The sequence below is a fragment of the Opisthorchis viverrini genome (genome assembly GCF_000715545.1).
Source record: "Opisthorchis viverrini unplaced genomic scaffold opera_v5_11, whole genome shotgun sequence".
Classification (NCBI taxonomy): domain Eukaryota; kingdom Metazoa; phylum Platyhelminthes; class Trematoda; order Opisthorchiida; family Opisthorchiidae; genus Opisthorchis; species Opisthorchis viverrini.
Window position 1 is genome coordinate 1,897,112 of NW_008751667.1, and position 10,633 is coordinate 1,907,744.

At 44.1% G+C, this 10,633-nt stretch overlaps 1 protein-coding gene across 1 annotated transcript; it reads left to right on the forward strand.

The window, feature by feature from the left end:
- Positions 1-3,803: 3,803 nt before the first annotated feature.
- Positions 3,804-10,345, forward strand: T265_01066 (hypothetical protein; the record flags this gene model as incomplete). The annotated part of the gene is made up of 4 exons (XM_009165009.1): positions 3,804-3,905; positions 7,885-8,039; positions 9,687-9,951; positions 10,238-10,345. The coding sequence occupies 4 exons, from the start codon at positions 3,804-3,806 to the stop codon at positions 10,343-10,345; spliced, it is 630 nt and encodes a 209-aa protein (XP_009163273.1).
- Between the last annotated feature and the right edge of the window lie 288 nt (positions 10,346-10,633).

Consider the following 10,633-nt stretch of genomic DNA (forward strand, 5'->3'; position numbering starts at 1 on the left):
CGTTAACCATACACCAGCGGTGAGAACTATAAGCCAAACAGACCTAGCATCTGAAAAGTGGCCACGCAGTTAAGCCGAATCCGTCACGTGACTGAGGGACAAATGGTGATATATTCCACATGAATGTGTGGTAAACACAGTGTTACTCTGACCGAATGCTAAAGGGTTTAACTATCGATCAGGATGGGACGCGATCCTATCGTTTTGGAAATAGGTTAAATATGTACTGCCAACGATTTCCAACTCGCGTACTGTTTACTGGTTATGCGTGTAGAAGTGAACCTCACACGTAACTGGTTTGCCCCTCGAACATCTATAAACTGCAGAAGTGGTCCAGGGTTTTCGAGAAATACACTCATTTGCAAATCAATTTGGTTTTCACGGGAGACTCACCTGAATCTCTCGTTTTTATGATGTCCTGAATGTGCTGCACACAGGCCGCCTGATGATTCAATTGGCACGATATACGAGATATCACAGTATATTTTCATAAATGAAACTACTCACAAGGTTGCTGAAAACTCTTCGACAGCCCACGACCGGTTTCGCAGGTAGGCGCAGTCCCCGAGTTTCCGTCAACCTTATGATATACTATACTGCGATATCTCGAATATCGTGCCAACTGAAACATGAGGTGACCTGTGTGCAGCACTTTCAGTTGGAGGACATCATAAAAATGAGAGATTCAATTGAGTCTCCCGTGAAAACCAAATTGATTTGCAAATGAGTGTATTTCTCAAAAACAGTGCAATTTGGGTCAAAGTAGTTCATAAGGTTGACGGGAACTCGGGGAATGCTCCTATCTGATGAGCCCAAAGTAGAAGGGCGAAACCGGGCGTGGCTAAGAGTTAAAAAAATCTGGCCTTAGAATGAATGTGGATTCCGCCTGTACGCAGAAGGCGGGGCAAATAGCCAGTTATTCACATTAAGTATCGATGAGTTCTGTGCTAAACAAAGTGTATCTCCAAATTATGAGCCTTGAAGTATAAGATCTGGGTCAGTCATATGTTTCGACTGATGGTCCCGCCCCGGATGACGTGTAATATCAGATCGTGACGCTCGTCTGAGAGTCTCTTTATTTGCGGTCACACAGTAAGGAGGAACCTACCAGTTACCCAGAGAGCACAGTTTGTTTGTCTTTTTTGGAACAGTGATGCAGGTTTATTCTGACCACGTATTCGTCAGTTATTTGAGTCGCTCGGGCTTACGAGTACATATAAATCTCCTTGATTGTTTACTCTCCGAGGAATTATGGTCTTGAAATTCTCTCCGTGAGCGCTTTTCGACGGTAAAATGCACGGCTATTGGAATCACACGATATCACAAATATGAAGTTAGATCAACTACCATCGACTGGGTAAATCACAAGTTCCAACACTTGTTCTGACGGTACGGATTAGATTGTAGTTTCCGAATTACGCCTCATCCGCTTGACACCTAGGTTACGAAGCGTCAAAGTGTTGTTGATGGGGCCCAAAAATTCCAGAATGGGCTGCTCCTTGTCCCTCTGTGCTTGTAAGTAATGGTGCTTGACTGAGCTCAGTAGTTTCCATCCTGTTGGGTCCTTTTCGGAGGTCTAGACACCATTCATTTCTGTCCTCTTCAATTTCAGGCTTCAAGTTTAATAAAATAAACCCTGTTGATGTACAAATAGAAAGCGGCAGTGCCAGTGCTGATGTAGCTGTCTTTGATGATGATGATGATGATGACGATGATGATTCGGACGATGATGATGATGATGATGATGATGATGATAGTCTAGCGTCGACAAGACCAGCATCAGGGCGATATGATAACATGTAATCTGAGTTAGCAACACCGATTGGAGCAAACAGTGGATATGCTATGTTATCCTGCAGCGAATGTGCTCTAAAGCTAACAGCCGTTTGTCTGTTGCTACTGGAAACTTGTAGTAACCCCATCCAAACTATTCCGAATGATTCCGAGGCTAGCCGTGCTGAGTACTGCGATGTGGATTCTCTTAGTCCATTGACATCGTAAAGTAAGCCCACTTTTATGCGGATAGGCCAAATACTCACTTAATTTTAAACACTGTGGTCATTTGGTGACCAAAAGCTAAAATTGTTCCACATCTAAGCAACCTCTTAAACTGAGTACTTCCTGGGTCAGTGGTGCTCAACGGGTATCTCTCCTTGATGTGAGTGACAAGGTCGTTGGGTCAGGAGTAGAATGGATGATAAGGTCAGCTGTCCAAGAGTTAACCAGAACCACAGATAGATAGATCATAGTCTGTGTCAGGTCAAAATCTGTTCTATACTGTACTCATTGTCAGAATTAGCATTTACACAAGTTTAAAAAAGTTGATGACCACAATAACTCTTCTTACGTGGAAATTGGTAAAAATAGACGGCTCTCATAGCTGTTATCTACACTCCGTTTCGCACTTAGCACCTAACCAAATGTGAGCTCTGCAAGAACGAGAGATCTAAGTAATTTGTAGTTTAGGAAATCTTCGGAAATGCCTTATGTTTCACTGCCTGTTGTGAGAAAATCGCTAAACCTGCTTGCACCTCAGACTGTTACATCCTTAAATGATCTCATCCTACCTACTATTCCCGCACAATCATCGGTGAACAACGCTCAGTATCTTGCCATATCTCACTAGTGTTGGTACAATGCCAGATGTGCTCGTCATAATCGGGTTGCAAGGGAACTCGCAAAACGTCTCCGTCGACTAGGATACACCGTCTTCGAGGAGTTGAGAGCACCTATCTCGATGTCTTTCATCAAACCTGACCTAATCGCTGTTCGAGATCGCCGTGCAAATGTAATAGACGTCAGCGTAGTCTCGGATGGGGGCGGAGTGATTGTGTGGAATGAGAAGAAGCAGAAGTATGGTGCTAATGAATATTCCCTCGCCATAATCTCAGCTCTACGTGCCATCGGTTGTGATATCGACTTTTTGGTTCACCAACCGATGATCATCTCTTATCGAGGGATCTGCTTTCCTCAATCCGCTAAGGCTGTTATTGGACTGGGACTTCCTAAGGTCGCAAACAGTGACTTATGTTTGCTTGCCATTGTGGGCTCCCTGTGTACTTATGACACTTTAATGCGTGGCACATGGCGATGAAGGTACATTTTTCCATTTACTCTCACACCAGACCCAGTATGACGGTCACTTTGTGCCTGATGTGCGAGTCTTGACTGTGCTAGCGCACACTGCGCCTTGAAGAGCATTCACCATTGTTTGTCCTTTCTTTGGTTGTTGGTCTTTAGACGCGTGTTCCCATAGCAAAATCTTTACATACTTTGGGAAGTGTTCTTGGCATGATTTCGAATGAGACTTTTTTCTCTTTTCTCCCATATTCCCCTGTTACCTTTTCGGTACTCGTCGTTTGTATTCACTTTTTATGCTAGTGACCTTGCTCTTCAAAAATAAATGATAATCGTGACAGCTCATCCATTCAGGTCGAAGACGAAATTAGAGGAAGGGCGGCAAACGAATCCGTTTCAACTGTACATATACAAACTGTTCTGTTTCATGATTCACGGTTGACTACAGTTTACCCGCTTCGAAAAGATATCATCCAAGTTGTCATGGGTGCTTTGTCCAAGTTTTCTGTCGGCTATCTCAGTGGTGAATCCTAATGCTGTGATTCTGAGGTGTCGTCCATCCACAGGCCTATATGATCGTTTAATTTAATTACAATTTTCCAAAAGCCCAATAATCACTGCTCATCAATGGGCGTACTGGTTGACGGACTTTTGTGGTCACACGGACCGTTTCTGCTGTTCCGAGGTGGCGTCCCACCAAAATCAACGGGATTTATCATCAAAACATGATCTCCGGCACTGTGTTCAAGTCTGTCCTCCGTATTCCTGACGGAACAACCAGACTCCCCAGTCCGAAAATTTTGAAGCCATCCCATACATTCTTATCCGTAGGTATAGTTCAGATTGAGCCTTTTGATCGGATCTGCACAACTTGCGCCTGGTCTCAGTCGAATTTTCAAATCTTGGATTCTACGCATCATTTTTTCTCTTGCAGAGTGTCCCGAAAGAGAAGGAACTTGCATTGACAAGCGGTGCAGCAATGCACGCTAATCTCCCAAAAAAGCATCACCTAGGCCATATCGAACCCACCTTCATCTGAAGTTGTTGCTTTCGCGGGTGATTAGTCACTTATCAGATGAGATACACCAGGTTCGATACATGTTATTTGATCAGCAAAAACTCCAGAAAGCCGCCCACTACGGGTTTCGCTCGTCCTGGGACTCTCTTGGTCCCCAAATTTTCACTTAGCCTATTCTCCACTTATACGGCGATGCACACTCGGCTGAAAATTCACTTGATGTATCGGGAGGAATTCAGTCAAGTTTCTCTTTTATACTGCTCTCCCGCTAAATAGGCTGTGGAATGACCGTCTTCTGTTGCATTTGGGTCGATAATCAGGATTTTGAATTATATTTCATCACTACTCAAAGCTCACAGAAAGTCCCATGCAGTTTTTTATTCATCAAGCATGTCCGGTTTCGCGTTTTCAACCAGCTTATCTCTTAGTTGAACACCAATTTTCTAAATGTTTCGAAAATCGATAACCTACAAATTGACTTGGCCAACAATTCCCAAAGAAGACCACGCTCAACAGTTGAGTATCTGGTAAAAGGGGAAATCCTACCCAACAATTATATAAACCGTTGAAAATTGGTCGAAAAAAAAATTCATTATCCTACGTGGCTTATGTCCCACAATCTTGACATGAAAGTTTTTGAAAACATGTGTGAACACCTTATCAGTTGCGAGAGCTTATCAGTCACGTTGATACCCTGCACCTAGGTTTTATTGCAACAATGGCTGGTGTATGATTGGCTTTCGGACCTAGTCCTGAAGAAGTCAAGAGCGAGGGGTTCCTCAGTAGATTGGTTCACACGTGGCTCACATACATCAACTTCAAAACTAGTGTTCATTTTAATGTTTCCCAACAGGTATAAAGATCCCGTGTTCGCACCAGATGGATTTCAAAACCAATCGTGCAGTTTTCAGCAACCTTATGAGTAGTGTGTTACGCCCATGAATGATATGCGACCTACTGTCCAGAAGCAGTGATTCAAGTAAAAGTTGATCTAGCAAAGATAAAAATAAAATAAAAGCATCTAGTTCACTGTGTCTATAACAATTTGTCGGTAATTGAATTACTGCACCGACCGATGAAAGCATTTGATGGACTGATGTCCAGCAAATCGCCAACAGGCAGTCAAACATCATAAGCCTGGTAAGTTGCACGTTATCCAACTGATCGGTTCAAACTTCAAGCGATCCTTCCCAGTTCCGTGAGTCTTCAACATGTTAACCATAGATGTTCTAACCCCCCGAACCCAAAGACACTGTGTACAACACCATTTACTGATATTTTGAGAGCGTTAATTCAACTTCATCCTGTCGGCTATCGTCCCCGATTGATCGTATGCTAATTTCTTGTTTTTGTATCGTTGAAGGACCCCAAGATGGTCTCTCACACTCAATAATCAAAGTGTACGCAATCACCGGTGACTGGATTTAGGACGAACAGATCCAAGACTTTTGCTTAAAATATACTTATGTTATCAACTCGTTATGTTGTTGTTTCGCCCTGACGATACTCGTGTACTCATCGGGAACACAAAAGCCCGTCCCATGCGATTGACCACGGGGTCATACTGGGGAGTGATGTTCTAGCGAAGCTCAGTAATAACCGAGAGTACATCGGCCACCGCTAAATCAAGTCTGAATTAGAACATATCAAGTTTCTGCAGTAACCAGCTTGGCATGTTTGATGTCGGGAGAAAGTTTCTGAAATCGTCGGTGGCTTATTTGTTTCGAATAAATCTAGTTTGACTAGTATTAACGTATTGGGGTGAAGCCTTCGGTGGGTACACACTGGAAATTCACGCGGAAATGTTTGATTCCTGCAACGTAACAAGTCGATAACATGAATAAAGTTTTGGCTAAACTCTTGAATCGGTTCGTCCTAAATCCAGTCACCAGTGATTGCATACACAAGTCTGTAGATGTTAACTTTGCGAGAACATCTTGGAGTCTTTCATCGATGCAACAACAAGTAAATAGCACGCTATCAATCGAGGAAGATAGCCGGCAAGAAGTTAAAAGCCGTGGAATATGTGTCCTTTCACTTTGTTTACCGCCATGTCATCAGACAAAGTAATTATTCCAGGTTAAATTGACCACCACTAACCATTGATAAACCCAGCCCCAAAACCAAATATCTTTCAATTCAAACCAAAATAAACGTCATGAACTTTACCCACGATTATGGTCAATTTTTACAAATCATTCTAACTCACTGAGCTCCAAAGGAACTGAATAAACAAAAAAGCAGTTCGGCGCGATTAGTATTAAACATTAGTTTACACACAATCTTTTGGACCGCTTGAAATATGCATAAAACCTACCATTTATTGCAAACAAAGGCGATGCCAAAGTTAGAAATAGTGCAACTTGTAACATCAGAACCATTTTTTCCGATATGCCACTTCCAACCGAATTTCCACCTGTTTTAGTTTTGTCCCCCTTATATTGAATTTTTACTGTCTTCTTATTGGGCTACTGTTGAATGGGGTAGAGCGAACATTATGTTCAAAGCAACCTGAATCCCGATTGGCTGACGGAGATTGGCCAATCAGGATGTCCCATCGTTTAATCGTTTCGACTGTGTTCCTGGAAGTAGCGAGTTAATCTGTTATTAACGAGGAACCCGAATGAAATCCAACTCAAGCTCTTTTTCATAATATTCTTCAACTGAATGTGCTGCACAAAAGCCAAACTGTCATTTGAAGATCACAGTAAAGGAGAGGTTCAGTTTATTTGCGTTGGTTCCCGTTAACACAATGATATTTAGTTGTCAGCGAGCCCTCCATAGAGGTTCATCTACATCGGACTTTGACTTTATCCGTTGCATGAAACCTTTGGAGAGTTCATAGCGGGAATATCCCTACCAAAGAATAAACATTTTTAGGATCTCAGACAACCGGTGTCCAATTTGAGATTTCCAGATGGTTCACGGAACTTACCGACTGTAAGGTCCATGTTTCGCACCGAACTTCGGCTCTGTAAAAGCCCTTTGTCGTAGGTTATCTGCCGTTTTGTGGGCCAAGACAGTGTGCTTTTTACACATTCATACTTGCTATATAACCAGCCAGGTTGCCGAAAGTTGTTTATAAACAGCAAGACGCCAAAGCGATAGGACAAAGGGTCGTGTTTAGCCATTAGCTTGGTCGATCGTCAAGGTCCTGCTTCTTGTAGCTACACGCAACAACATTAGGTGGGTTTGCTGCGCTGAAGAAATGATCCAGTGGGACAGAAAGCTTTCTTCCTGTTTGCAAGCTGTCGGAAAATTTATCCTAGCAGATAACTGTCAGTTTGCAGAACTGTTTGACATCGTGTGATTGTGGGAAGGCTAAGGAGCCGTGGGAATTTCCAAGGTCGATTTCACCTTGTCATTGAAGCTCATCTATGCCGAAAAGCTGGCGAGCATCTCTATCGGTAATCATCAGAAGCGCCTACCTCACAGAAACTTCAGGAAGTTGTGAATCCGCGACCTTGTGTTAGTAGTTTAAACACTTAACTTTTCGGTCAAGAGTGCCTAATCAGCAACGTGCCTAGCTCACATGGAAAATGGTAGTCGGTATGCGGAAACTAAAGAAATCCATATGAAGTCGGAGTAAACAAATGAAGTGAAGCATTATCGTGGATTTGAAGAGTTATCAATGCCACATTCACTTGTGAATTTCGAGGTAAATGAAGGACTCAATGCCGACCGCCCCAAACCAACTAATCAAGCATTCTGTTTGTCTACATTCAGTGTGAACTGTCTCCCTCACACATAAATGACGTAGTTGTCTGTATTCTCTTCATATCATATAGCTCTGGATTCCCGGTACAACGGTGATCAACGGAAGAATTGGAAAGCGTCTATCAACTGATACGGTGAATATAGAGCTCACTTTAGCCTCACAAGTGGTGCAAAACCACCCAAATGCCGTCGCGGATCTGGTTTGCCTGCTCTGTTCAGAAACGCAGTGATTTCCGCATCTAATGCCTGTTTAGCCTATTTGCATCTGTCAGGGAAAAAGAGCATATCGAATTTTTTTAAGTCAAGGCAGCGTAGTGGTTGTCATGGGAAACCTTTTTCAAGGGTCTCCACAATCGATTGAATGCAAGTCCAATACAGCCTATTTGGGTCTGCTATCGTGTCTTCTGATTGGCGCGTTCCCGAGATCAGTTGGCAATCGGTTGCGAACAGCATGTGCGCGTACGCTTGTGTGTGTACTTTGATTGGGATGTGCACTCGTTCGTTGTTCTGCTGACTATGATGCACCATTGTTGAGATTCCTGTTTGTAATCTGGAGGTCACGGGATCCATAGAATGCATGCTCACATCACCCTCGTTCGAACAGTCGTCCTCCTGTCCTTGAGCAATCATGCTTACTGAGGTGTGCACTAAGTACAAGACAGGATGCCAGCTCCATCACTAGAGTTGATCCGGTGCTTCAGCGCCCGCCCATTCCACGTGCGACCTGAATTCTGACTGGGGTACACGCGTACTATCCAACTTGGTTTGATAGCTTGACTCAATTGCGTGGAGGGCAATGGCTAAGTCGCGTTACTTATTTTCGAACTCGATTCGGTTTTAAGGAGGAAAACACGTGTATCGTTTGTGCTCCGTGATTCGCACATGGAGTTGCCTGGCTATCCAGTCTAGAAAGAAAACATCCCGGACGACTGGCCTGAGTCGGTAATGGTACGCATCTCCGAGGGGTACTCACTGTGAATAGTGTTAGCATTGAGGTATCATTTCGGCTCCTCTTTTTAAAAAGGCTTCCGGTGTAGCCGATTCTTTGTCATCTTACGGTGACACAAGAAACCTTAATTACCAAGCACGATTTCGTCCGAGTAAGGGGTGCGTCAACCACATCTTCGCACTCCTCCAAGGGTTGGAGTAACGCCGTCTGTGCAGATGACTCGAAATCCGTAGATAGGTCAGGGCTCCTAACCCTCCTCCCAGAAGTCTCTTAACATACCCCACTCCTTATATTCACATACTTAGGTGTGTATGCGAGTAAAAAATGTTAAGCTCTTTAGAAGCTTCCCCATGGAAAGTGGTGTCTGAAAAGGATGTCTATCTACCCTTTTCGTTCTCGTTCAGCTTCTTCACTGTGAAATAGTGAAACGAAAGTACGGGGTTTGCTTGTGAGAATCCGGGGCAGGCGAAATTAAGTTTTAAAGACGAAGGCGAGATACAAGCCTCGTTGAATAAACTGACCATCACTGCACCATGAGTATGCATGTACCTTGCATCTTCAAATTTCTTCTGAATGGCAGAATCTGCGGGGTGGAAAAGTTGGGAATTGCTGGAACAGCGTGGAAGAATTGTGAAAAATATTTGTCGGTGTGATTCGTCAGCTAAACGTGCTACACAAACATCATTTTGTGCTTCATTTGGTGCGATATTCCAGAGTTCGCAGTAGATTTTCCTAAAGGAATACCACTCATGAGGATGCCGAAAGGACTTTGACAACCCACAAACCGAATGAAAGAAAAAAGGCCTTCGCTGAGGAGTTGCTTATTTGAAAATGCCAACTGACCAGTAAAAGACTAGTGGAAAGGGAAGCAAAACTCTCATACGCATCTTGTTTACAAAAACTGAATATCCACCTTCTCCTTAGACGCGTTTTCCTGAACTTTCCTGCATATTCATTGACTGTTGCTCAAATCCAAGCAACTGCTACAAAGCAACTCCACAACTTCCGCAACAGATCTCACTTTTCAGGAGCCGCAAAGCGGATTTACGCGAAAACATATTACTCGCATGTCTCCTCCATCAGTAGTATCACCGTTACACACCTTCTCCCTTTAAAAATCCTTCGCATGCCATCGATTTTCATTCACCTCCGTCAAATCGGCTTCGGCAGCGCGTCTACTCGGCTGCTCGTCAGGTGTATCATGCCATTTACGAAGCTGCGGAGACAAGGGAGAACCGGAACAAGTTCAATCCAGTATAGACGTTCCCCTGGCGGTCGGCAACAACAAACGGCCCTTGGCATCGACTGCCTAGCTTCCGCGATCCCAATCCACTCCTTCCAGGATTCTGATGAGCCTTCCACTTGACCTTCGCGTTCATGGGGAATGTTCGTGCATTTCTACTTGCCGTTCTCTGCCTAATCCTTTCCAGAATGGCGTTCAAGTTCTCTCAAGCTCTCCTTTTGTCTTCCTCTAGCTCCTCCGGGGACAAGCGTGTGGCCGGCCAAAACCCAAGTTCCTGATCAACCGGAAGGCGCGGATGTCGACCGTACATCAGCATAAACGGGGACTTGCCTGTGGTTGACTGTATGGAAGCACGATGAGCTAACAACACCATTGACAATTTCACTTCCCCAGTCACCTCCTTTGGCCGCAAGCCACTTCTTGATCGTTCGGTTATCACGTTCATTTAGACCATTTGTTTGCGGGTGTTAAAGTGCCGTCCTTAGCCGTCTGATACCCAGCTTCCCCGACCTAAAGCTGCCACCTTGACGTGGTGGTCGGTCTTCAGTGCTGCAATGATCCCGCGGACTACACTGGCCGGAACTTCGTTCCACAACTTACAACCATGCCAGGAAGGCCAAAGGGGAGC